The sequence below is a fragment of the Mesocricetus auratus genome, unplaced genomic scaffold, assembly GCF_017639785.1.
Source record: "Mesocricetus auratus isolate SY011 unplaced genomic scaffold, BCM_Maur_2.0 Super-Scaffold_100004, whole genome shotgun sequence".
Classification (NCBI taxonomy): Eukaryota; Metazoa; Chordata; class Mammalia; order Rodentia; family Cricetidae; genus Mesocricetus; species Mesocricetus auratus.
In genome coordinates this window covers 38,387,110-38,414,214 of record NW_024429189.1, presented here as the reverse complement: position 1 = coordinate 38,414,214, position 27,105 = coordinate 38,387,110, and the positions used below count along the sequence as shown (strand labels likewise).

The window sequence follows — 27,105 nt, the reverse complement described above, 5'->3', positions numbered from 1 at the left end:
GTAACCTAAAAGGATCATTTCCAGGAACCAGGCATGGGACTGTGGAGTGGAGTGTGTGTGACCAATTTCCATAGCCACAATCATGTAAAATACAACGCTTCCAACAGAGGTTGAAGGCTTCTAAAAGCAGGCTATCCATTGTAATATTGAAATAAAAAAAAGGATGTTATTACCATCATTTCTATTTCAGATCTCCAGGTGATGGAACTTGTTTTTGCTTTTAGGTTTTTCGAGACAGGGTTTCTCTGTATTGTTTTGGAGCCTGTTCTGGAACTCACTCTGTAAACTAGGCTGGCCTTGAAGTCACAGAGATGCACCTGCCAAGTGCTGGGACTAAAGGTGTGCACCATCACTGCCCAGCTGTCTCCTAGATGGAGGTGATGATCACAATGATGATGGGTTAGGAATGGAGATCAGTAGCAGATAGCTCGCCAAGCATGCGCAATGTCCTGGGTTCAGATAAATAAAATACGACCAATAATGGCAATAATAAAGCTTTACCGAGCGTCAGTCACCTTCGTTCTTGTCATAATTATGAGTTTTTTGTTTTTTTTGTTTTTTGTTTTTGGTTTTTTTGGTTTTTCGAGACAGGGTTTCTCTGTGGCTTTGGAGGCTGTCCTGGAACTGGCTCTGTAGACCAGGCTGGCCTCGAACTCACAGAGATCCGCCTGCCTCTGCCTCCCGAGTGCTGGGATTAAAGGCGTGCACCACCAACGCCCGGAAATTATGAGTATTTTTTAAAAACTGCTGTTATGGGCCTGCTTCCTAAACTTCATTTATCCCCAAATCCACAACTTCTGCTGTGTTTAACAAGTCTTATCATGTTTCCCTCACTTGATACCACAATCATATTCTTTGTTTATTGTATTTTTTTATTTTTTATTTTATTTTTTTGGTTTTTCGAGACAGGGTTTCTCTGCGGCTTTGGAGGCTGTCCTGGAACTCGCTCTGTAGACCAGGCTGGCCTCGAACTCACAGAGATCCGCCTGCCTTTGCCTCCCGAGTGCTGGGATTAAAGGCGTGCACCACCAACACCCGGCTGTTTATTGTATATAGCCCTCACTGACCTGGAACTTTGTGTAAACCAAGCGGCTCTCGAACTCACAGAGATCCTCCTGAGTACTGAGACTAAAATGTGCGCTACCCACGCTGACAGGTTCTTTCTTTTAAACTCTCTTTTGGATTTTTTTTCCTTCTGCCTTCACTGACAACACTAACTGTTAAGAAACACGATGCCCCAGAGAGAGAGACACGAAGTTAAAGTCGAGCGTTTGAATGGAGAAGGAAGCCTCAGTGGGTGTAGATCTGAGACTTGGGAGAAACACAGAGAAAAGGTCACACTGGCCTAGTGTCCCATATCGCCTTCAACTCTTTTCCCCAAGCTTTGGGCGGCTATCGGTACTCAAGACAAAGCTGGCGTTCCCAGGGGCCGTCAAGGCTGGTTAGCGACCGCACACGATGGCGTCTTCTTCCAGTGGCTCCCAGGAGGACCAAAAAACCACTCGGTTCCTCGGCGGAACCCCGGCGCCAGGCAGAGGTTGCAGCTCGGCGCCGGCAGAGTGTGCGCGTGCGCGCTGGCGCTTCCGGCGCTGCGGGGAGGACCCGAGAGGATCCACAAGTCGCTTCGTCGTGCAATCCTGCGTCTTCCCGCTGCCCGGAGCGGTGATCCCCGAGAGGTCTGAGGGATTCCCTCACTGAATCCTAAATACTCTGCTCGCCCCCGGCCTGCACCGCTGGAGAGGTAGATTTCCTTGCAGGTCCTGTGCTGTAAGCCCTGGGAGCCCAAACTTGAAAATAAAAACAATGAAGAAGTTAAGGCTTAAGGAACTAGAGAGTCGCCTGCAAGAAGTGGATGGGTTCGAAAAGCCCAAGTTACTTCTAGAACAGTATCCCACCAGGCCGCACATTGCAGGTAGGGCGGCTGGTTCATCGTGCCCTCTTCTGGGATTATTCCTGTCCAGTTCATGATGAAAATAAGTGGTGGTGGATCTAACATTGTTCTAGAGAAATCCCACACCTTTAATTGGACAAGGATTCCTGTGTTGAGTCTCTCTGCTCTGTATGTAGATACGTACAAGAAACCAGAGTTACATGCTTGTGTTAGGTTGAAGATGCGTTTCATTTTTAACAAATAGCCTCTTGTTTGATGCCAAAGAGAGATACTGAGTGTAGGAGAAAATACAGCCGAATCCATCCATATGTAACACCTATTACAGAGTAGCAGGGAAGACAGCAGAATTCCTTTGGTTGGGAGTACCTGCAAAGGGGAATCGTTTCCAGTTCCAAAATAGCTGTTTGTAAGCTGCCAATAAAACTCATGGAGAATACATGTGTTTAAATAGTATCATAGCTGCAACCAAAGATTTGCATTTAACCGTGTTCAGATTAAGACTAGTTTTCTCTATTATGTATGTAGTGTGTGTTTGTCCGTGTGTCTGCATGTGTGGAGGGCAGAGTTCGAGTTCAACATCAGGTGTTTTCCTCAATTGCTCCTCATAAGTTTGAGTCAGGGTCTTAGTGTATACTTAGAGCTTACCCATTCGCCTCAAAAGGCTGACCAGCAAGGCTCCAAGATCCTCGTCTTCACTCCCTAGAGCTGGGTTTATAATCCTGCAGCACCGCACTTGGCTTTTTATGTCACTGCTGGTGATCTGAACTCTGGTTCTAGTGCTCGCAGGGTAAGGACAGTACAAACTGAGCCAGCCACTTACCAAGCCAGTCCCTGGCTTTCTCAGTGTAACTGCTTACAGCCTTTTGGTTGTAGGGTTTTATCATGAAATCCAGTTTTTTGTTTGTTTTTATCCGTACCTATCCGTCCCGTCCCCCCATGGCTTTGGAGACTGTCCTGGAACTAGCTCTTGTAAACCAGGCTGGTCTTGAACTCACAGAGATCTGCCTGCCTCTGCCTCCAGAGTGCTGAAATTAAAAGGCTTTCGCCACCATTGCCCAGCTGAAATCCAATTTTTTTTTTTTTTTTTTTTTTTTTTGGTTTTTCGAGACAGGGTTTCTCTGTGGCTTTGGAGGCTGTCCTGGAACTCGCTTGGTAGTCCAGGCTGGTCTCGAACTCACAGAGATCCGCCTGCCTCTGCCTCCCGAGTGCTGGGATTAAAGGTGTGCACCACCAACGCCCGGAGAAATTCAATTTTTAAAAGACAAAAATGAAGCCAGGCAGTGGTGGTGCACACCTTTAATCTCAGTACTCAGGAGGCAGAGGCCAGCAGATCTCAGTGAGTTCGAGGCCAGGCTGTTCTACAGAGCAAGTACCAGGACTTCTAGGGCTTCACAGAGAAACTCTGTCTTGAAGGAAAAAAAAAAAGATAAAAATTAGAGGCCTATGGTGGAATGTGGAACATACCCTTAATCCTAGCACTTGGGAATCAAAGGCAGGTAGATCTTTGTGACTTCAAGACCAGCCTGGACCATATAGCCAGGCCAGCTAGGGTTATATATAATGAGACTTTGTCTCAAAATCAATTAATCAATAAATCAGTTTTTCACACCTGGTTGTAATGTGCACATGATATGAGTTTCAAAGTACTTGCAATAGTAAGCAAGTATCCCATAGTTGGTTTAAATATTTTTTATTATTTGGAATTATAAATGTTTGTGAACTGACATGTGGATGCTGAAAATCAAACCCATCTCCTCTGCAAGAGGAAAAAGTAGTCTTACCCATCCGTCCAGTCCTATGGTTTTTTTTTTTGGGTGGGGGGGTTGGTTTTTCAAGGCAGGGTTTCTCTGTATTGTTTTGGAGCCTGTCCTGGAACTCACAAAGATCCATCTGCCTCTGCCTCCTGAGTGCTGGGATTAAAGGCTTGTGTCACCACCCTCCCGGCATTCCTATGGTTTTTGTTTTGTTTTGATTTTTTGACAGTGTTTCTTAATGTAGCCTTAGTTGTCCTAGAATTATCTCTGTAGACCTAGGCTGGCCCCGAATTCAAAGATCTGAGTGCCTCTACCTCCCATGTGCTGGGATTAAAGGCCTGCACCACCATCACCCAGTATTTGCTTGTTTTAAATGAATGTTCTGGGTCCTCAGACATTAGTGAAGGTAGCAGTCCTTGAGATCTGATACACACAAGGAAAAACTGATGGTGTTATTCGTGTTTAATATAGTCTGTTTTTGAGAACTCCATGTAATCTCAGCCACTTCTGCCCTGATTATTTGTTCTATTATCAGATCTCTGCTATAGATTATGAATATGCGCATCTATTGATATCACCACTAAGTCTGGGTAGGGAGATGGCTCAGCATTGAGGTGCACTGGCTGCTCTTGTAGAGGACCTAGGTTCAATTCAGCACCCACATGGCAGCTCACAACTGTAACTTCAAACCTAGGAAGTATCCAATATCCCCTTCTGGCCTCAATGGGCACCAACCACATGGTGCACATCCATGCAGGCAAAACAACAGTTAAAAAGTATCTCTAGTCTATACTGTAGATGCAGAAGTTTGTGATAACTGTTTTCTGGTGATAAGTTCTGTGCCCTTTGTTTATTGGAAGGTTACACAAGTCTGCCCTCAGTCAGGTCCAAGGAGAACTTCTGGCAGTTGGTTATTTACTTCCATCCACACGTGGGTCTTGGAGACTGAACGAGGCCTGTTAGCCTTCGCAGCAAGTACTTCTGCACACTGAGAGTCATGTTGCCAGCCCCAACTTGCTGGAATTTCAAAATACTTCTGGAGATATAATACAGGGTTACTAAACATAGTTTGACCAAGAATGATAGACTTATTTAATCGTTCATAAAACTAATCTTTCATAAAAATATCTCAGCATCAAAGGAAATCTACATCTATGGATCTGTGCAGAGCAGATGTTTTGAGCATCTTTTTCAATCTTGGCATTGTCAGCAGAAACTTGACATAGTTCTATAGTATGTGGGAACCACTGATGTGTATAATCTTCCTTTGCAGTGCCTCTTCCTAAATACCAAGTTATTACACTGTATTTTTAAGAACTAAACTGGAAAACAAATAACCTGGAGCTCCATGTTGGGGGAAGACAGATTATTTTAGAGCCATTTGCATTCGATTTTAGTAGTAAGTTTGTTAACTTATTCACTAATGTTCTATTTTTACTGTTTCTAGCATGCATGCTCTATACAATCCATAATACATATGATGACATTGAAAATAAAGTGGTTGCAGATCTAGGATGTGGTTGTGGAGTACTTAGCATTGGGGCTTCGATGTTAGGAGCAGGGTAAGTGATCATTTTTTGCTATTTGGATATGGCATGGTTTAAGTAAATGTATATATTCATAGGATGAGAGGAGCAATAATTTGATACTGAGTACATTTTGAGTATGCTAAAGATAAAAATGTCACTTAAGAAATAAATCAGCTAGGTGGTTGTGCACACCTTTAATCCCAGCACTCAGGCAGGAGGCAATGGCAGGCAGATTTGTGAGTTTGAGGCCAGCCTGGTCTACAGAGCAAATTCCAGGACAGTCAAGGTTACACAAAGAAACCTTGTTTCAAAAAACAAAAAGAACAAAAGAAAAACAACAACAACAACAACAAAAAACTTTAATTGGGTTGAAAATTGCATGTTAAAATACCACTTTTTTTTTGAGACTGAAATAAGAATGTTCTTTAATTTGTAAAGACTATGGAATTTTAAAGTTATTAACTCTTTTTTTTCCAATCCCAGTTCCCTCTCCCTTCTCTCACTCCCTCTACTCCCCTCCCCCTTCCCATCTGCTCCACAGAGAGGGTAAGGCCTCCCCTAGGAAGTCTACTAAGTCTGTCCCATCATCTAGTTGAGGCAGGACCAAGGCACCTCTCCACCCCCTACACCCATGTCTAGGCTGGGCATGGTATCTCTCCATATAGAATGGACTCCACTAAGTCAGTTTGTGCATTAGAGTTAGATCTTGGACCTACTTCCAGTAGCCTCATATATTGTCCCAGTCACACCATTGTCACCTCTATTAAAGCAATCTAGTTCAGTCTTATGCAGCTTTCCCATTTGTCAGACCTGAGTCAGTGATCTCTCACTAGCTGATTCCCCACCCTTTGTTCGTATTATCACTCCTCCTTCACTTCGTGGATTTTGCATCTGCTTCCATCTATTTCTGGAAGAGGGTTCAAGCTTCTCTGGGGTTATTTGTGAGCTGGGGCTACCACTGTTTTCTTTTTTTTTTTTAACTAGGAACTTATAAATAAATCGTTTTATTTTATATTTATAGGTTGTGTGTTGGATTTGATATAGATGAAGATGCACTGGAAATATTTAATAGGAGTGTGGAAGAGTTTGAGTTAACAAATGTTGATATGATTCAGTGTGATGTGTGCTCGTTATCTAACAGAATGTCCAAGTTATTTGATACAGTAATTATGAATCCTCCCTTTGGAACCAAAAATAATAAAGGTTAGTAATAAAAGTGCAGCATATTCTCATATTTATAGAGCAGTGATCTGGGTTAAGTGATTTTTTTATTACTACTGTTTATTAAATTAACCAATCACTTTAATACTTACTAAAATTCACATTTGATCTTCAGTTGGAAAATGTAATCTTTATTTTTATAGATTTGTACTAATGTACTTTTATTTCTGATTAATAACTGGAATGATTTGATCAGCCCCCATGGTTACAAAACTTAAAACATTTTTCTTCTTTTAGAAACTGGGTTCTAGAGGGTCCCAGGGACTAAAATGGGGGTCTCATGCATGCTGAGCAGATGCTCTCTATCATGAAGGCAAACACTCTCAGCTTCTAAAACCTGTTATTAACGGCTTTAGGTTTCAAAATATGCCCATAGTGATTCACTGTGCTTATTTTTGTGTGTACTGTGGGAAAGATACGAAGGAAAAACCATGCAGTTTAAAGCACCACACCACCAAGATTATTTTGACTAGTTTGCATTCTTCATTCTCTCCTCTAAGTTACTCAGAATATTAAATTTTACGTTAGTCCAATTTTTTTTCTAACAGCCTAATTTTGGTTTCATCAGATTTTATTTTAAATATTTATTTGAGACAGAGTCTCACTGTGTAGCTCTGGCTTTCCTGGAACTCTGTAGATCCCAAACTCCCTCCCCTGCCTTCTGAATCCTGGAGTTAAATAAAGGTGTATGCCACCAGACCCAGTTTAAGATTTATTGTTACTTTTGTGTATAGGTGCTTTGCCTGCATGTTTTTGTACCACATGTGTTCAGTGTCCAAAAAGGCAAGGGCATTGGAGCCTCTGGAACTGGAGTTACAGTTATGAACCATCATGTGATTGCTGGGAATCAAACTTGGGCTCTCTAGAAGAACAGCCAGTGCTTTTAAAAACTGAGCCATCTTCCCAGTCCATAGTGTTTTTGAAGTTTTTAGATTATATCTATGAGGATTTAGCCTATGTTTGTGTGTAACTTTGCATGTCTGAGGAAGTCAGATGTCAGATACTTATAAGTTGGGATCTGGAATTATGGATGGTTGTGAGCCACCATGTGGGTGCTGGAACTGAACTCAAGTCCCCTATAGAAGAGCAAACAAAGCTCTTAAAATGCTGAACCACTGTTCCAGCTCCAACCATTGTTTTGCCAGAATATTTTATCTGTACCCTTTTTGAAGAAATAATGTGAAGAAATTTTAGTTTGGAAAGAATGCTACTTAATCCTATTCATTTAATCTACTCTGCTAAGAATACATAATACAATCATCTATAATGAGTTTTGGTGCCCTCTTCTGACATGCAGGCAGAACAGTGTATACATAATAAATAAATCTTTAAAAAATATTGGTGGTTGCCTTTAATTCCAGCACACAAGAGTCAGAGGCAGACAGATCTCTGTGAGTTAAAGACTAGCCTGGTCTACAAGAGCGAGTTCCAGGACAGGCTTCAAAGCTACACAGGGAAACCCTGTCTGGGGAAGGGGAAAAATATATATATATGAATTTTCTTTTTTACTCTTCACAGGTACAGATATGGCTTTTCTGAAGACTGCTTTGGAAATGGCAAGAACAGCAGTATATTCTTTACACAAATCCTCAACTAGAGAAGTAAGTTTAAATCATTATTGTTATGGTAGTGGTAGCGTGTACCTTTAATCACAGCACTTGGGAAGTAGAGGCAGGCAGATCTGAGTTGGAGGACATCTGATGTACAGAGTAAGTTCCAGGACAGCCAAGGCTATACAGAGAAACCACCTCAAAAAAACCAATATATATGTATGCATATTTTTTGTTATGTAGGTTTATTTTAAATAGGTGTGTGTGTGTATGTGGCAGTGCACACATGTAGAGATAAGAGATCAACCTTCAGGAATCAGTTCTCTTCACTGTGAGAATCTCAGGGACCAAACTCAGATCCATCAGGCTTGGCATAAAGTGACCTTTACCCACTGGGCCATCTCACTGGCCCAAGGGCTGATTTTTAAAAACATGGCCTAAAGCAAAATAGGTCTAGGCAAGGGACTCGCTTGCTGCCAAGGAAGACTACCTAAATGTGATCTCTAGAACCCACACGTGTGCTGTAGAAGATTCAGCTACACATCACACAATATATGAATGTTAAAAAGAGAAAAAAACAACTTCTATTATCCTTTCTGCCAGCATATAGCACATATATTACCATGTACAAGACTACTTATTTTCAGGACACTGGAGGAGTTAATATTTGAATGTTACTGTAACATAATGACTAGACCGACTGTCTTGGATTAACACATAAACTGTACTTCCTCTTAGCTGTAATCCTGGTCACAGAACTTGGGCTTCAGTACCATTATCGATACTATGCAATGATGATTTTTTAGGAAATACAATTAGACTACACTTTACTTCTAGATTAAATGAGTTAATATTTTTATGAAATACTTAGGTCCATGTCTGGCACATTTATGGAATACTTATGTCTGTATCTAGCATATTTAATTATCAGTTGTCATTTACTATTGTTACCTGAAATTGTATATGTAAACATTTGGTTCTTTAAATTTTATGTGTATGAGTGTTTTGCCTGTATGTCTGTGCATAACATGTGTGCCTCATGTCCAAAGAGAAGAGTAGAAGACATTAGATCCCTCAACTGGAGTTACAGAAGTTGTGATCTGCTGAGTGTGCTGGGAATTTAACCCAGGTTTTTTGAAGAACAGCAAATGCTCTTAAACTGCTGAGCCCTCTTCCCACCCTCGTTGTCTTCACCACACTTGTCTCAAAAAGAACAAATGACAAAGAAACCAAGGGTCAACCTGATCTCTATAGCCATGTACATACACGTACCCACAGCAAAGAATCCAGGTCAGAGGGATACATTTGGGTATATGGTAATCTAATAGCCCCCTGTAAAAGTATAACATTGCTTGCTGGTACATGCTTATAATCCCAGCACTTGGGAGGTGGATGCCAAAAGATAATACATGTAAGGTCATCTTTAATTACAAAAGGCTAAGCTTGTATACATTAGACCATCTCACAAAGCCCTGGATTTAAGCGCCATCACATATAAGCCAGATTTGGTGGTACACCCCCATAATTCCAGCATTCAAAAGTAAAGGCAGGAGTATGGGCTCAAGCTTCTCTGCTTCCTAAGAAGTTTCAAGGCAAACTGGGATACATGAGACACCGTCTCTATTTTTTTTTTTCAAGACAGGGTTTCTCTTGTAGACCAGGCTGGTCTCAAACTCACAGAGATCTGCCTGCCTCTGCCTACCAAGTTCTGGGATTAAAGGCATGCACCACTGCCACCCACCATCTCAAAAAATTTAAGTCAAAATGACTCAGCCAGTAAAGGTGCTTGCCAGCAAGCCTACTGACCTAAATTCAATCTCTGTATTGTTCATTTTCTTTTGCTATAAAATATCCCAACAAGCCGGGCGGTGGTGGCGCATGCCTTTAATCCCAGCACTCCGGAGGCAGAGGCAGGCGGATCTCTGTGAGTTCGAGACCAGCCTGGTCTACCGAGCAAGTTCCAGGACATGCCTCCAAAACAATACAGAGAAACCCTGTCTCGAAAAACCAAAAAAAAAAAAAAAAAAAAAAAAAAATCCCAACAAAAAGCATCCTAGGGGAGACAGGGTTGATTTAGCTTACAATTCCAGGTTTCAGTCCATCCTCACCATGAAGTCAAGGCAGGAACTTTAAGCAGTAGTCAGGAGCAGGAGAAAAAAAAAAAACGCATGCATGCCTGTCAGTGCCCAGCTTGTTCTCTACACTTAGACATTTCAGGATCCAAATTCAGGAAATGAATGGTACTGCTCAAAATGGACTTGGTCTTTCTTCTTACTTTAATTAACATAATCAAAGCAATCCTCCAGGGGGCTGGAGAGACAGTACAGCGGTTAAGACACTTGTTGCTTTTGCAGAGGACCCAGGTTCAATTCCCAGCTCCCACATGATGCTCTCAACCATCCATAACTCCAGTTCCAGGGAATTTAATGCTTTCTGATCTAGAGCACCAAGAATACACATGGTGCAGACATTCACACAAGCAAACTAAAACAAATAATATTACCCACAGGCAAACAATCTAGATAATCCCCCACTGACATTCTGAGGGATTCTAGATCGTCTCAAACTGACAATTAAAATCAACCATCAATTGGGCTGGAGGTGACTCAGTATAAAGAGTACTTGCTGCATTTGCATAGAATCAGAGTTCAGCTCCCAACAGTCTGTATGACAGCTCCAGGGGATCTGGCACCTCTGAATATACCTGCATTCAACATTCATATATCCACATACACCCACACACCTAAAAATGGTAAAGGGGCTAGAGAGATGACTGCATGGTGAATAGCACTGGTTGCTTTTGCAAAGGACCTGGGTTCAATTCCTAGTACCCACATGATGGCTCACAACTGTCTTGTCACTTCAGTCCTAGGAGATGCAATGCTATCTTCTGACCTCTGAGGGCACCAGGCATACGTGATACACAAATTTAGCTAAGTCCATCTTTGTTATTTGGTCCTGCCACTCCCCCACTATGGGGTTGGGGGCAAAATTATCAGCATTACTTTTTCAGGTTTAATAAGTTTTTCACTAAGGACAGAAAAGTAACCAATTTAAGTGATGGATTTATTGAGTACAGTATACACTGAGAAGAATGAATTTTCTTCATTTATTAAGACAGTCCTTTACTGTATGCTACAGACATACACAAGCTTGTAACTTCACTTCAGGATTACTTAGAACAAACATTGTCACTGGTTTATTCCAGGTTCCTTAACTGTGTATTAAAAGTATTTGACTAGCTGTTCACAGTATAGATCTGATGTAACTGATAAAACTTTTTTAAAAAGTATTTCCTGGCAGACTGTGACCAGAGTCTTAACTCTCCTCAAGATTACACAGCAAATACACCTACCACTGAGCCATCTCTCTAGCCGCCAAACTATCTTTAGTGGAAGGAAATACATCCAGAACGTTTGGGGGGAGGGGAACCAATAGGCAGAAAGTTATAGTATTTGAAATATTTGAACCTAAAATATTGGGGAAAGTATTTTATCAATTTGATCACAAAGATGACTACCAATATGACCAAAATGTATATAATACCAAATTTTCTCACCCCTTCCTGGACTATTATACATATATAATTTAACCTCTTCATTTCTATTGAAGTTGAAATGTAATTTAACAGATTGAAGAATTATTTGTGAAGAGGTTCAAAAATTTAGACTTATAGCTAATATATTTGGTGATGTGTAGTAGCACTATTTAGAACACTTCAATTCTGATCAGATCACGTCGCTCAACAGATGAGGAAAATGATTTAGGTCTAGAACGAATAACTTAGCCAGGGCTACTTTAGTTAGGTACTAAGTATAGTAGGACTGCAGTTCCAAAGGCCATGGCTCCAGACCATGCTTTTCTCTACCATCCTGCCACTGAATGACCTGTTGACATAGAACTGTTATTCACTAGTGAAAGTTGTTCATGTTATGGATTTTGATGGATTTTTTTCAGTTTTCAATTACATAATGTTCAGTTAAATAGCAAAGTCACATTGTTCCTAGCTTTTTTTTTTTTGGTTTTTCGAGAGAGGGTTTCTCTGTGGCTTTGGAGGCTGTCCTGGAACTTGCTCTGTAGACCAGGCTGGCCTCGAACTCACAGAGATCTACCTGCCTCTGCCTCCTGAGTGCTGGGATTAAAGGCGTGCGCCACCAACGCCCGGCTGTTCCTAGCTTTTAAAAGCATTTATATAATTAAAATTTGAGTCTAATTTTATTGAAAATTTTGTAATTTTAATCTCAAACATTAACAGATCTAAACATCAACTCATATGAAAGTATTATTTGTCTTTAGCATATTCAGAAGAAAGCTGCAGAATGGAAAGTCAAGATAGAAATTATTGCAGGTAAGCTTATCTCAACCCTGTTTTTTTTCGAGACAGGGTTTCACTCTGTGGATCAGGCTATCCCGGAACTCCAAGATCCACCTATCTCTGCCTCCCAAGTGCTGGGATTAAAGGCATGAAGCACTACCACCTGTCTATAACCCTATTTAAAAAGTCAACAGGCCAGCCAAAATTTAAAAATTTATTTTTATTTTATGCACATTGGTGTTTTGTCTGTATGTGTCTATATGAAGGTATCTGATCTCTTGGAATTGGAGTTAGACAGTTGTGAGCTGCCATGTGGGTGCTGGGAAACGAACCTGGGTCCTCTGGAAGAGCAGTCAGTGTTCTTAACCACTGAGCCATCTCTCCAACCCACCGGCCTAAATTTTTTTTTTTTTTTTTTTTTTGGTTTTTACAAGACAGGATTTCTCTGTATTGTTTTGGAGGCTATCGGTCCATCCCGGCCTCGAACTCACAGAGATCCGCCTGCCTCTGCCTCCCGAGTGCTGGGATTAAAGGCGTGCGCCACCACCGCCCGGCCGGCCTAAATTTTTAAGGTACTGAAAAAATACTATGGAATGTTATTCAGTTCGGCAATAGGTTGGAAATGCACTAATTAGGGTAAACATTGACCAAGGTTGGCCTGCACCTATCTCTATTTATGCATTTCTAAAAAAAAATGTAATGGTACCAAGGTACTTGGTCATCCAGGCCCTGACAGAAGACTAACTACTACCAACAGTAAGTGAAAACATGGGCCTGAACATGGTAGGCCTACCTGAAAATGCCATTGATTTATGCTTGATACATAGCTAAACAACACCAACCTTTCCTTTTCTGAAGGGTCATAAACATCCACAGTGTTATAAGAGATGCCTTAATTTTTTTCCTTTTTACTAAGTTTGCCAGCATCAAAACAGGAAAACCATTAGAAAGTAGAAGTCATAGAAGTCACCCAGAGAAGCTTGAAACAAACTATAAACAGTGGGGTGTATGCTTGCTTAGCACACACAAGAGAAAAATGGGGAAAATGTGCAATAAAAGGAACATTTTTGTTTGGAGGCATTTCTTGTGTATCTCTGGCTGTCCTCGTACTATGTAGACTAGGCCTTACCTGCCTCTGCTTCCCAATCCTGGGATTAAAGGCACATGCCACCATGCCTAGCTATGAGTTTACCTTGAATTGGTCCTATGGTGTTAAAGCATCTACCTAAATTGTTTATAAAGACCTGTTTGCCTTCCTATTATTAACAACCCTGAGCCTACACAGACAGAATTAGTTGGCAGCTAAACAAGATTCCCAAATGACTTGACCTGTAGGACTAGAATCACATTGGAAGTTATAAAAGATACGACTGGTCAATAGTGAAAGTACAGAGAATTTATCTAATAAATTAGAAAGGAATGTGAAAAATGAGCCTTCATTTTGCTAGTGGAAAAAGTAACTAGGAGTAAACATTATTAAAATGTGGACAGGAAAATATCAAGCTATAGATACATCTTATTATTTCCATAGAATTTTTTCTTCACTTGTTAATTCTTTTAACTATTCTCCAAAACCTCAAATTTTGGCATGTAATCAAAATAGCAGGAACACCATGCATAACTTGACACATAAGTATACAAAGATATGTCCAAAGTGATGAATGTAAAATGGTATGCGTACTAGCATTTACTTTTAAAGTAAAGTGAATGTTTGGCTTGTTTTACAGAGCTTCGATATGACCTGCCAGCATTATACAACTTTCATAAAAAGAAAACAGTAAGTTTCCCAATTGTGGCCTGTGTACATTCAGTATTCAAAAGCTTTGCAATAGTTCTTTCCACTCTTGCATGGGTAAATAGAAAGCCAGCCTGAGAGATTAGATAAGTTAATTGTGAAAAGGGCCCATAACCAAAGCAGTCAATATTCTAGTTGAAGTACTTTGTGAAAAGTTTTAAGAGCAAAAAAAGAAAAAAATAAACGGTTGGCTATTTTTATACAGCATATATTTTACAAGTTTGTACTAATACATTCTCATATTACAAAGGCAATTAAGAGGAAGAATCTTCCTTTTCATATTTGAATCATCCAAACACAAACAGAACTATACATTTTAAAAAACTTTCATTTGGATAACAACAACAACAAAAAAAAAGACAAGTAAAACAAATTTTTTTCTTTTTATACAGGTGGACATTGAAGTGGACCTAATTCGCTTTTCTTTTTAAAAGCTTCCGAAGACAAAACGCAGCTTAAAATCTAACTAAGATGAATAAAAACATTGCTTACTAAACTACTTGTCTCTAGCACCATTCTCTCTTTTCTTATGCTTTGATGCAGGCTCTTCTCTGTCTCTTCCATCTCTTCCTCTTTTCATTGGTCCTATACAATCACAAATAATTTGTTAAAATCAATGTAAACACTGCTGTATTAATATTGACTACAATCACTGACAGCTTCCTTTAAAAAATTATCAATTTCCCTTCCGGGAGAAAAGGCTATTCCTTGAGTGCACAGTCTTTCTGACCTTTAAAGTTATCTTTTAACCAACCTCTCATTTGTGAAACAGCACAGAGGAATCAAGACTCACTCACAGAGAAATAATGTCTTATCAAGTACAGAGACCACTCCCAGAGATTTGAGGAAGACTTACCTCGTCGATGATGATAATCATCGTCATCGAATCTTGTTCTCCTTCCCTGAAACTGTCCTCTTCCTTTGGGTGCCCCAGCATAGGGAGGTCTGTTCCCCTTTCCTTTTCCTTTAAATCTGCGGCCTGCAGAAACACAATTGAGAACGTAGTCAAAAATTCTCAAGCAAAAATGAGGTAAAGTAACCAACTATTAATGAAAAAGTAGAATAATTACCTCCTCCTCCTCCTCCTTTTGACTTCCATTTGTTTAGTGATTCTTGCTGATCCTCCATGATTTTTTTCATCGCGTCTTTTTCTGCATGTCCTTCTAGTACTTTCCAAGTCACCTTTTTGTTCCTTAATTGTAGGTTACCATTATTTGCATTTCTGGCTTTCTCAAGTGCTTCCTTAGCTTTTTCTTTAAAGAGAATTATTCCCTACAAAAAGAGAAAAAAGAAATGTTTCACTCTTCAGTTTTTAGTCTGACAATTTCTTTACTCAAAGCTATTCCCCAACGCCAGCATATCTATTATTGCTATTTTTAATGTATCTTATTGAATATTATGAAGGAATGCTTTAAAAGTAAAACCCTGTCTCAAAAGAAAAAAAAAGTAAACTCCAGTTACCAATACCAACTTATTTATACTAATACCCTCCTACCTACCCCCAAGGATTTTTTTCGGTTTATCATGCCTTTTTTGGGACATGTGCGTCCTACAAATTTTGGTACAAGGTCAGCACATTACCCATCTGACATGCAAAACAAGACATCACACCCAGTAAAGGACTTAAAGACAAAAGTACATGACTGAGTTATTAACTATTTTCCCTCCCTCCCTCCCTATATATCTTGGTTTTCTGAGACAGGGTTTCTCTGTATTGTTTTGGAGGCTGTCCTGGAACTCGCTCTGTAGTCCAGGCTGGCCTCGAACTCACAGAAATCCTCCTGCCTCTGCCTCCCAAGTGCTGGGATTAAAGGTGTGCACCACCAACACCTGGCCAGTTGTTAACTATTTTAATCAACATGCTTTATACATTACTTTAATTTGTTTGAAAGAAAAACTGATTCCTAGTAATTTCATCTTCTAACAATGTTCTATAGACTAATAAGGACAAAGATGTTCACAAACCTCTTTTGCTCCTCTGACAAAATCAATCCATTTTATTTCACCGTGATTTGAAAAAAGGATGTGTAAATCTTCTCTACAGGTCTGGTCATCCAAGTCACCTGAAAACTTCAGTAAGCATCCCATCTTTCCTTCTAGAGGTCTCTACAAAAATAATACAAGGCCATCAAAAGGTTCCCTTAAGAGCAACCTCACCAAAATGGCTCACATCATTCTATACCTACATAAGGAAAAAAGAGAAGTCAGTGCTATTTTAGTACAGTGTAAAAGTATGTTTTTCTTTGTCATCCTGTTTAACAATGACTTTATTTTATTAAGTTTCTTCAATAGGTGAGTTTAACTATCTTCTAATAAGCAACGATCCCAGACAATATTATTTGTGTATAACTAATGCAATGACACTGGTAGAATCATTTATACACAGTCTCTCATACATGGTTAGAGGCCTAAGGGGACTACAGGTCCATTCCCAACACCACACACACACTAGTTTTCATTCTAGCCGAGCGATGGTGGCACATGCCTTTAATCCTAGCACTTGGGAGGCAGAGGCAAGTGGATCTCTGTGGGTTCAAGGTCAGTCTGGTCTACAGATGGAGTTCCAGGACAGCCTCCAAAGCGACATACAGAGAAACCCTTGTCTCAAAAACAAGCAAAAAAAAACTAACTCTAGAGAGGGAGCATAGGGGTTAAGAGCACTCCAGTTTACCAAAGTTTAGTTGCCAGTTTAGATGGCTCACAATCACTTGTAACTCCAGGTCCGGGGGACCTGGCACCCTTTTCTGCCCACCCTAGGAACCTATACACACGTAAGACAAAACATTCTCAAACACACACACAAATTAAAAAAAAATCTTATTCTCAGTGCCAGGGAAACTCCCAGGAATCCACAAGGATGACCCCAACTGACTCCCAGCAAGAGTAGACAGGGTACTTGAATTGGCCTTTCCCTGTAATCAGATTGGTGACTACCCTAATTGTCATCATAGAATCTTCATCCAGTTGATGGAAGCAGAAGCAGATCCACAGGGAAGCATAGGGATGTCAAGATCAGAATGGGGAAACACAAAGACAGTTAGTTGACTTTTGGGAGCTCACTGACTCTGGACAGTGAGCCGAAGGAGACCCACGTATGCCCTCTGCATTTGGGTGACAGTTGTGTAGTTTGCTCTTTTGTGGGGTCCCTAGCAGTGGGACCAGGAACTATTCCTGATGCATGAGCTGGAACCTATTCCTTACTGTGGGATGCCTGGTCGGCCTTGATGCAATGGGGAGGAGCTTGGTCCTGCCTCAACTTGATATGCCATGCTTTGTTGACTCTCCTGGGAGGACTTACCCCATCGAAATAGAAACTGAGGAGGAGTGGATGGGGAAGGATAGAAAGGAGGTGGAGAGAGGATGGGAGGAGAGAAGGGAGGGGAAGCTGTGGTTGGCATGCAAAAATTGTTCTCAGGAGAGCCAGAGAGGTAGTTCAATAGTTAAAGGCACCTGCTGCTCTTTTAAAGACTGAGTTCAGTTCCTAGCATCCACTGTGCCTGCCACTCATACATACAACTCTAGCTTCGGAGGATTGGACACCCTCTCCTAGCCTCCAACATACACAAAAAATTTACAAATTTTTATATAATTTTAGATGTATATGTATATACATATGCTTTGGTTTTTTTTTTTTTTTTTTTTTTTTTGGTTTTTCGAGACACGGTTTCTCCGTGGCTTTGGAGGCTGTCCTGGAACTAGCTCTTGTAGACCAGGCTGGCCTCGAACTCAGAGATCCGCCTGCCTCTGCCTCCCAAGTGCTGGGATTAAAGGCGTGCGCCACCAACGCCCGGCCTGCTTTGGTTTTTTGAGTCAGGGTTTCTCTGTGGCTTTGGAAACTGTCCTGGAACTAGCTCTTGCAGACCAGGCTGGTCTCGAACTCACGGAGATTCACCTGCCTCTGCCTCCTGAGTGCTGGGATTAAAAGGCATGCGCCACCACTGTCCAGCAAATTATGTATGTACATGTATATGATTCATTGGGGCTCAGAGAGATTGAACCAACAACTAGGGAGTCTACATGGGAATGACCTAGGCACGTTGCATATGTTACAGCTGTGTATCTTGGTCTTCTAGTGGGACTCCTAACAATAGAACAAGGGTTGTTTCATGACTTTTCTTTTTTTGGGGGTGGAGGGGGTTGAGACAGCCTTGGTTGTCTTGGAATTCACTCTGTAGAACAGGCTGACCTCAAAACTTAGAGAGATCTACCCCTCTCTGCCTCCCAAGTGCTGGGATTAACAGTGTACACCACTACCACCCAGCTGTCTCCAATTCTTTTACAGGTTCCCAAGACCATACTCCTCATATTGGGTTGCTCTGGCCAACCTTAATACAAGGGAAGGTGCTTAATCTTACTGCAACTTGATATGCAGTATTTTCTTGACACTCATGGGAGACTTGCCCTTTCCTAAACAGAAAGGAAGAGTTGATTGGGGGGCAGAGGGAGACTGGGAGGAACGGAGAGAGGGGAAACTGCAGATTGGATACAAAGTAAATTTATTTTAAAATATAAAATGGAAAAAAATTTAAACAAGTTATTTCAGCAGAGTATGGTGTTGTATGCCTTTAATCCCAGCAATTGGGAGGCAGAAACAGGTTGATCACTCCCACTCCAAGTCTGAGGCCTAACTGGTCTACAAAGCCAATTCTGGGCCAGCCAGATTACAATGGTAAAATCTTATCTCTGGATAAATAAAATCTAGGGGCCAGCAGGTAAAAATGCTAGATGCCAAGTCTGACAACCTGGGTTCAATCCCTGAGATCCACATGGGGAAGGAAATAACTGAAAAGCTGTCCTCAGACCTCCATACAATAGCACACACACACACACACACCCCAACTCAAAAAAACACTAACATTCACCCATGTATTAGATATTAATACTTACTGTTTCAGTACTTCCTGACTTGTGTCTTCCTTCATGTTCTCTAAAAATAAATGTGTTGTGATTATAGTATGTTTAAACTTAACTACATTAAAAACCCTAATAACCTCCATCATTCCCACCAACCCACTTAATGATCAAAGCAAGTCCTTAGACTTTTTTGATCATACAAACACCAGTAATATGGCTTCCAGGTTATCAAGGTATCCTAAGACGAGTATTTCACTATCAATAATGATAAACCAGTTATCACTCATCTCAAAGTTCATCATCAGCTCATCCCAGAACCACTGGCTAACCTTGCAAAAGCATTAAGAAATTCAAATGTGTCACATGAATTTAACACACTTACTGTTTAGCTTTTAATTTAGCCTCCACTTTGCTCTGCTTTCTTTCTTCATTTTTCTTTGCAAAGTAATCTTCCCTGAAAAACACAAAACACAGACTAAGCTCACAAAGACAAAGAAAAGACTTAAAACTACTTTTTGTGCTGGGCAGTGGTGGTGAACGCCTCTAATCCCAACACTTAAGAGATAGAGGCAGGCCTGGTTTATGAAGTGTGTTCCAAGACAACCAGAATTGTTACACAGAGAAACCGTATCTCCAATAAACAAACAAACATTTAATTAGTTATCTTTGTTTTTTTTTTTTGGCCAGAGTTTCTCTGTATAGCCCAGGCTGTCCTTGAACTCAAGAGATTCTGCCTGTTTCTGCCTCCCAAGGGTTGGGCCTAAAGTAGGTTCATGAACCATAGACCAGTTGAAAATTACTTTGAATATTTGAAATCCTGGCTTCACAAAAATTACCATACACTTTCTTTTTTTTTGATGGGATATTCTAAGTCAGGGTCTTACTGTTTATTACACACTGGCTGGGAATTTGTCACGTAGCCCAGGCCTCAATCCAACAACCCTCCTGCCCGAGCCTCTGAGAAGGTGAGCACACTTGCTGCACATGACTGGTGACCTGAGTTCTATCACTGGATAGAACGGGCTACAGAGTTGTTCTGACCTCCCCTTGCTGCCCACTACAGCACATGTGCACCTCCATCATGCACATATATACCTCAACGCACTGAAAATAGATAAGATTAGAAAGGTACTAAGAGCTACTTTCATGTTCTTAAAATACTATTAGAATTACCCTGAACAAACCTATATTCAGAGCATACTAAAAATAATATTAACTGTACAGGGGATGCTGCTGTTTATACCTTACCCCACTGTATCAATTCCAAATAATCATGTGGCCTGAGAAGCAAGCAAAAAGACTTACTTAAAGAGTATTAGCAGGCTTGTGTCTTTGTACTTGTGGCCAGGAGTCTCCACAAACTTCTTTGCAGACTGAATACTATCAAACACAGCAAATATTGACCCCTATAAAAGGACAGAAAGATTTTCTTTAAATCGATATTTTACAACTAGAAAGTCTATATGAAATAATCATACCTTAAATGTTTTGTGCAATGTTCGTCTCATCTGAATATTCAGTATTTGACCTTTATCATCTAGCCATTCTTTTATGTCATCAAGAGTTGCATCGGTCGGGAAGCCTTTCTGTGAGAAGTGGGGAAAAAAAGTACAAATAATGACTCCCAGGTAACAATTCTTCCCAGAATAAATTCTGATTTATTCTGTTTTGAATGAAGCCAGAAACATAAGTGTCTAACTTTCTGTCCCTTCTCTTGTTTAGCAACCTTATTTTCCAGTGCAATAAAATGATTCACCTAAGATTTGCTCCAAAATAACTCAGCTGGAGCAAAGACAAAACATTATTTACATGTTAAGAATTGCTGATATCTGGCAATGGTACATTACACTATTCAATCTACTTCCTTGTATTTAAAGCTTTCTATGTATTTAGAAAGTAACTAATGAAAATTACTACAGAATTCACCTATTAATAGACAGGATTTAGCATATGTGAATTAAAATGATAAAAGCTTAGAATTACACTTGCAAAAACATAGTAATGGGCCAAACATGTCCTGAGCCTTTATCCTTATTCACTCCATGTACTTTCCTTCTAAATAAAATATGAAACGCACTGAAGATCCACTTACAATATAGACAGATCTGTTTTTTACATCATTCTTATACTCGTCAGTCACTTCAGGAAGGGGTCTGGTTGGAGACCTTCTGATTTTAGTCTTATCTGCACTCACTTCCATGAGTTTTGCCTTAGATTTGCTCAGTGCTTGAACAATCACATTGAAGTCTGTTGTCAGCCGGTTTAGCCTGAAGAGCACACACATACAAACATGTAAAAGCAGATCTAGTAGTAGCTATCAACAGTAACAGAGAACTTATGACTTTTTGAAGATTTTGGGGTTTATTAGTCCCAAAACTAACATAGTTGAATGACAGCACATGATCAAGTTCCTAGGTTTGATTCCCAGAAATGAAAACAAACCAACAAAAAGGTCTTACCTGTTGAATTTTATCATTATGTCCAAAGGTACCCAGCCTTCATCCAATTTGATCTGTTCCTTTAAAAATTTGTCTCTTGGCAAATTGAAGTCTCCAAAGTAATACTGTGAATAATTGTAATGTATTCCAGGTGTTAGAGCACTTAGAGCACTGTATAATAAGTTCAATCATAACATTTCTTGAAAACTACTTTTTATACCAGCAAGTTCTATTTTTTAAAAATGTATGTTAGAACTTAAAAGACCCAAGAAGCATTTTCTCCTAAATAAACTATAATGAAATACACATAACAGAACTCAATAAAAAGAAAACAAAAAAGTTAGTAAACTAGTATAATAAGTGTGTTACTAGAATAGAAAGCCTCAAATGTAAGTAGAGATCTAATATATTAAAAATACCTTTTCAGGGCTGCAGAGATGGCTCAGAGGTTAAGAACACTGACTGCTCTTCCAGGACCTGGGTTTAATTCCCAGCACCCACAGGGCAGTCTGTAACTGCAAGATCTGACACCCTCATACAGACATACATGTAGGCAAAACACCAACACACATAAAAGTAAATAAAAATCAAAAAACCCTATTTTCTAGTCAATATGGGAAAAAGACTGAGAAACTGAGTTTACCCCCCAGACTAAAAGAAAAAAAGACAACAAGTATGATTACTTGAAATGTCAAAAGCAACATGAATCAAAAAGGTAAACTAAATATATTAAAGATTCTTGCAGGCAGTGATAACATACACCTTTAATCCCTACACTCTGGAGGCAGAGGCAAGGAGATCCCTGAGTTGGTAGGCAGCCTGGTCTACAGAGCAAGTTCCAGGACAGCCAAGGCTACTAAGAGACCCCCTGTATAAAAACCAAAACAAAATAACCCACAGAAAAGTCTAACATTACTAATTGAAACCTAAACCAAAATACCTTTAATCCCAGTGCTAGGAAGGTAGAAATAGGTGGAATGAGTTTGGAACCAGACTGCTCTACAAAGTGAATTCCAGGCCAGCAGGTAACACAGTGAGACTCTGTCTCAAAAAATAGACTAGCATAAAATGTACATAGCTTCAGCCAATGTAGCACCTCCTAGGAATTCCATCTTAAAGAAACCAGTAGAGGAGCTAGAGATATGTCTTAGTGCTTAAAAGTGCAAGTCCCAGGCCAGTCTGGTCTAGATTGAGTTCCAGGACAGGTTTAAAAGAATATCCATCAGAGAACTGTTTTAGTTAAAAGATTCCACACATTAGAGAATTAGATGAATGGATTATTAATGGTATATTACCAGTGACACAAAACTCTGGTCAAGGAAAGGAAAAATTATGTGCCATTCTAGTTGGGGATGTTTAGGAAATCTTATCTCTGGGTATTTACTGTGAATTTCATACTACTCTTATAAATAAAAGCCCCCCCCCCCACCATTTTAGGGGCTGGAGAGATGGCTCCATCAAGGTTAACAGCACAGGACCCAAGTTCAATTGCCAGCATCCCTACATGGGAACTCATAACCATCTATAACTCCAGTCCTAGGCGAACAATTGCCTACTTCTGGCTACTATGGGCTCCAAGCCACGTACATGGTCTACAGACATACATCAGGCAAAATACACATAAAGTAAACTAAAAATAAAAACAATTTGAACATGAATCATGAAAGATTTTTTTTTTGAGACAGGGTTTCTCTGTTTTTGGAGGCTGCCCTGGAACTTGGTCTGGAGACCAGGCCTGCCTCTGGCTCCCAAGTGCTGGGATTAAAGGTGTGTGCCACCAACACCCGGCTGAAGCAAAGATTTTTAACCCTGAATCTATCTAGAGGGAGTGATTTGAGGCTGCAGGCTGTGGAAATAACATTTTTTTTCTACAACAGCTTTGTTATTATTGGTGTAAGCATTAAGCAAGAGCAAACAGCACTGTCTCTACAATTATTAAGAACACAATTTTTTTCAAGAAAACAAAAAACACAGGCTGGAGAGATTGCCCACTGGTTAAGACCACTGGTTGCTCTTCCAGAGGACCTGAGTTCACTTCTCAACACTCACACGGCAGTTTACAAGTGTCCATAATTCCAATTCCAGGGGATCTGACACCCTCATACATACATACATGCAGGTAATACACAAATGCACATAAAAATAATTTAAAAAGAAACAGTTAAGAAATACAAAACAAAAACAATACACCATAAACAATGATTTCATAGTATGAACACAAGTCACAGACAATTTACCATACAGCCATTATTGTTACTGACACACTTCAACCTAAACACAATGCCTAAATTTGAAATGCTAACAGAACTTTGAGAATAGAAGCTTTACTAAAATGATGCTAACTTTTGCAATAACTATAATTATTTTTTAAATTGTTTTTGTTCCAATATATCTTTATTGATTATCTGGAAATTTCACATCATGTACCCCAGTAACACTTCCCAGTCCTCCCAGGCCCAAGCCCCAACCTGTGACCCTCCCACAAAAGGAGAAAAAAAGTCCAGTTTGTGTTGCCCATATACTCACTGGCCAGTCCCTCAGAGAAAACTGATCTTCCCCCACCTGCACCCCGCAAGAAGCCATCAATTGTGGGAGATACACTTGAGAACCCTTACCTCAATTTTTAAAAGTTCTCCTCAGTTGCTTTCTATCTAGAATGTTTCACTTATCATCTGGGGGGAGGAGTTGTATGTAATTCTTGAATTTCCTGACTTAGCCCCAATAAAATATGTTCACATTAACTCCAAGAATCAAAGTTAAGCCCACGTATGACATTTAATATTCTGTTTTTCAACTCAAAGCCCTACGTTTCTTTTGAAGGAATGTATAATTTTGCAATTTAACAACACAAGAATCATACCTCAATTTGATGACAGATTTTGGCTTCCAGAGCAGCCATTTTTTCATTATCTCCATTTTCAGCCATTGTGGCTATCTGTAAAATTTCTCACACTGAAGAAAAGAGATTATTTTTTATAAAAATAATTAAGACAAGAGAACAGATTAAAAATCACACCACTTTTATTAAATTTCAAGAATTTCTAATATTGCAAGTTGTTTTTCTATGATTTCTCATATATCTTAATAAAGCAACACCTTACCGGTGTTGGTGTCCCATGCCTTTTCAGTCCCAGTACTGGGGAGGCACAGGCAGGTGGATCTCTGTGAGTTTGAGACCAGCCTGGACATACAGAGCGAGTTCTAGGACAGGCTTCAAAGCTACAGAGAAACCCTGTCTCGAAGGGGGGAGGGGGCAAACAAAATACAAAAACACAACACCTTAAGGAAAACTTAAGGTCAATAACCTGGTATTCTTTTCAGTAAAGCACCTGCCTCCTCTTTTATTTTGTTATCTTCGTGTAGTTGGTAAAGTAAGTTTCAGAAGGAAAAAGTATCCACTTAACCACTTCTCAACCATTTCTAGCTTTTAAAAGATCAGTATTACAACCTGTCAGTATATTCCTATAGCTCTCAATACTATTTGCTTGGCACAGCTTGCATTTCTTTTCAAATTAGTTACAGCTGACTTACCAAAACTCATTACTGGCAAAAATGAAAAATAAGGCAAAACCAAAAGCTATGGTGGTTACATACTATAGACAATATAAGAAAAATGGGAACTTGAGAGCATGGATACACAAACTCTTTAAACTGAGGGAGCTGGAGGGGAAGGTGTGCCTGATACACTAATACATTGGCTCACTCTATAGTCGGTTTCCTGTTTCACAGCCTGACAGCAATCCTGGCATAAAGAGATATTCGTTTGTTAGAAATCCGGATCTTCTGACGTACTGGCTTTCAGGATTCTACTAAATAAAGCACGCAGCTGTATTGTACTAAAGTGTACGAGCTCATTAAGAGTATCTGCAGCAGTAAAATACAGTTATGAGAGGAGGAAAAAAAAAGGAATACAGTTACGAGTTACCGCCGGTATATTAGAGACAATGCTCAAAATGCTGGTTTATAACCTGGAGACCCACGGAAGTCGTGTGAGGGGGAACCTACTCGGTACACGTCCCACCCATTTCAAAATTCACTTTTTCAGGTACTGGTTTGTCTCAGCCACCACATTACTACAGAGACCTAGGTTCCTCTGCAAAACAACGTCAAAAACGACCTATTTAGCCCCTGCAACACTTCTGTGGTCTTAACCAACTCTGGAATTGTTTTACCAGATACTTCCAAACAATTTCCACATAGACGCAGCTTTGAAGGGGGTAAATGGCATTTCTTTAAAAAAAAAAAAAGAAAAGAAAAAGAAATCAATGAGAAATCCCAAGGCAGCGTCGCTGAGCGCATCGCCGCGGCCCCCACCTCTTCGGCTTGCAGCGAGCCCCCACGGAAAGCCTGTAGCGTTTCACCCGCACCGACCATCCCGGGGACTCAAGAAAGGTCCGGAACATCCGCCTTCCGCCAGCCACGAAAGGGTGCAGGCAACAAACCGAAAGGACGCCGTAAGGATGCGGCCAGCCTCTCCTCAGAGGCCCCGCGAGAGCCGCGTCCTCCCACACCGGCCCTCCCGGGCCCCTGCCACGTGGGAAGCCCCGGGCGGCCGCATTTCTGGCGGGGGCCCGCTCCGCGGCCTCGCCGAGGCCCGCGCCCCCTCGGGCCGCAGCCCCGCACACGGACACGGGCCGCGCGGCCGCACTCGAGGAAGGCGAGGCCTACGCAGAGCACAATCCCACGTACCTTCTCTCCCCAGCCTCCAAGAAGCTCACCTCAAAGACTCCGATCCCACAGTCACCACAGCCTCAAGAACAACGACGGAAGCGGCTCCACTTCCGAGCGCCCGCGGGCCAGCCAAACGCGCTTAAAGATGGGGGCTCTCCCGGCAGTCCTTGCGGGCGGGTGGGCGTGGCCACGGGGCGCGCTCCGCCAGCGCGACCCTCCGCGCGTGCGCCGTAGCGGCGGCCTCCCACAATCCTCGGAGTCCCGCCCTCTCTCGCCCGAGAAATTGTGAAGGCGCCCGGCGGAGTGTAGGTGGACGGCAGGCAGTCTGTTTGTTTATTTATCTTTAGCATTTCTGGACAGTATGTCCGAGCCTCCCCTTCCACCTTATGTTGTGTTTGACGTTTCTTTTAGTTTTTAAATTTTGTTTGTTGTTCTTTCGAGACGGGGTTTCCCTGGGTTAGCCCTGACTGACCTGGAACGTGCTCTTGTCAACCAGGCTGGCGAGATCCACCTGCCTCTGCCCGCACCACCTCCTACCCCAGTGCCGGGATTAAAAGAGTATGCCACCATGCTTGGCCTTTTTCAATAATTTTTTGTTTTTCGAGACAGGGTTTCTTTGTATTGTTTTGGAGGCTGTCCTGGAACTCGCTCTGTAGACCAGGCTGGCCTCGAACTCACAGAGATCCACCTGCCTCTGCCTCCTGAGTGCTGGGATTAAAGGCATGTATGTGCCACCACCGCTTGGCTCAATTTTTATGCATTTAAATTGCATCTGAAAAAAGCATACAGTTGCTTGGTTTCTGACAGGATGTCTCTCTGAAGCATAAACTGGCCTGTAATTTAAGATCCTGATTCAGTGCAAAGCGGTGAGACTTAACAGATGTCACCTGGCTCTCATTCCTTCTGCTGCTGCTGTTCGTTTTGGTCCTGAGGTAGTACCTCAGTGAGTAACCCAGGCTGAACTCAAACTCTGCTTCTGCCTCCTGCCACCCCAGTGCAAACTTTTAAACACAGTTCTATGGAAACCAAGAGTTAGAAAAGCAGTACATTTAAAATGGTTCAAGACTTGAATCATGCCTGCGTTCAT

At 41.0% G+C, this 27,105-nt stretch overlaps 2 protein-coding genes across 6 annotated transcripts; one reads left to right on the top strand and one right to left on the bottom strand.

Moving 5' to 3' along the window:
• Positions 1 to 1,570: 1,570 nt before the first annotated feature.
• Positions 1,571 to 14,551, top strand: Mettl5 (methyltransferase like 5). Of its 4 annotated transcripts, XM_040745528.1 has the most exons (7): positions 1,572 to 1,912; positions 5,093 to 5,207; positions 6,196 to 6,377; positions 7,914 to 7,996; positions 12,242 to 12,293; positions 13,988 to 14,037; positions 14,448 to 14,551. In XM_040745528.1, the coding sequence occupies exons 1-7, from the start codon at positions 1,804 to 1,806 to the stop codon at positions 14,484 to 14,486; spliced, it is 630 nt and encodes a 209-aa protein (XP_040601462.1). In that variant the 5' UTR covers positions 1,572 to 1,803; the 3' UTR covers positions 14,487 to 14,551. The 4 variants fall into 4 exon arrangements, with proteins under 4 accessions (XP_040601463.1, XP_040601464.1, XP_040601460.1 ...); XM_040745529.1 differs by having other exon boundaries at positions 1,571 to 1,741; positions 13,988 to 14,551; XM_040745530.1 differs by lacking the exon at positions 12,242 to 12,293 and having other exon boundaries at positions 1,571 to 1,912.
• Ssb (small RNA binding exonuclease protection factor La) lies at positions 14,248 to 26,207 on the bottom strand. Of its 2 annotated transcripts, none has more exons than XM_040745524.1 (12): positions 26,066 to 26,207; positions 24,208 to 24,299; positions 21,369 to 21,472; positions 21,002 to 21,176; positions 20,388 to 20,495; positions 20,215 to 20,315; positions 19,292 to 19,363; positions 18,943 to 18,982; positions 16,021 to 16,161; positions 15,126 to 15,327; positions 14,912 to 15,034; positions 14,248 to 14,640 (listed from the first exon to the last, which is right to left on the bottom strand). In XM_040745524.1, the coding sequence occupies exons 2-12, from the start codon at positions 24,271 to 24,273 to the stop codon at positions 14,552 to 14,554; spliced, it is 1,221 nt and encodes a 406-aa protein (XP_040601458.1). In that variant the 5' UTR covers positions 24,274 to 24,299; positions 26,066 to 26,207; the 3' UTR covers positions 14,248 to 14,551. The 2 variants fall into 2 exon arrangements, with proteins under 2 accessions (XP_040601458.1, XP_040601459.1); XM_040745525.1 differs by having other exon boundaries at positions 26,037 to 26,184.
• Between the last annotated feature and the right edge of the window lie 898 nt (positions 26,208 to 27,105).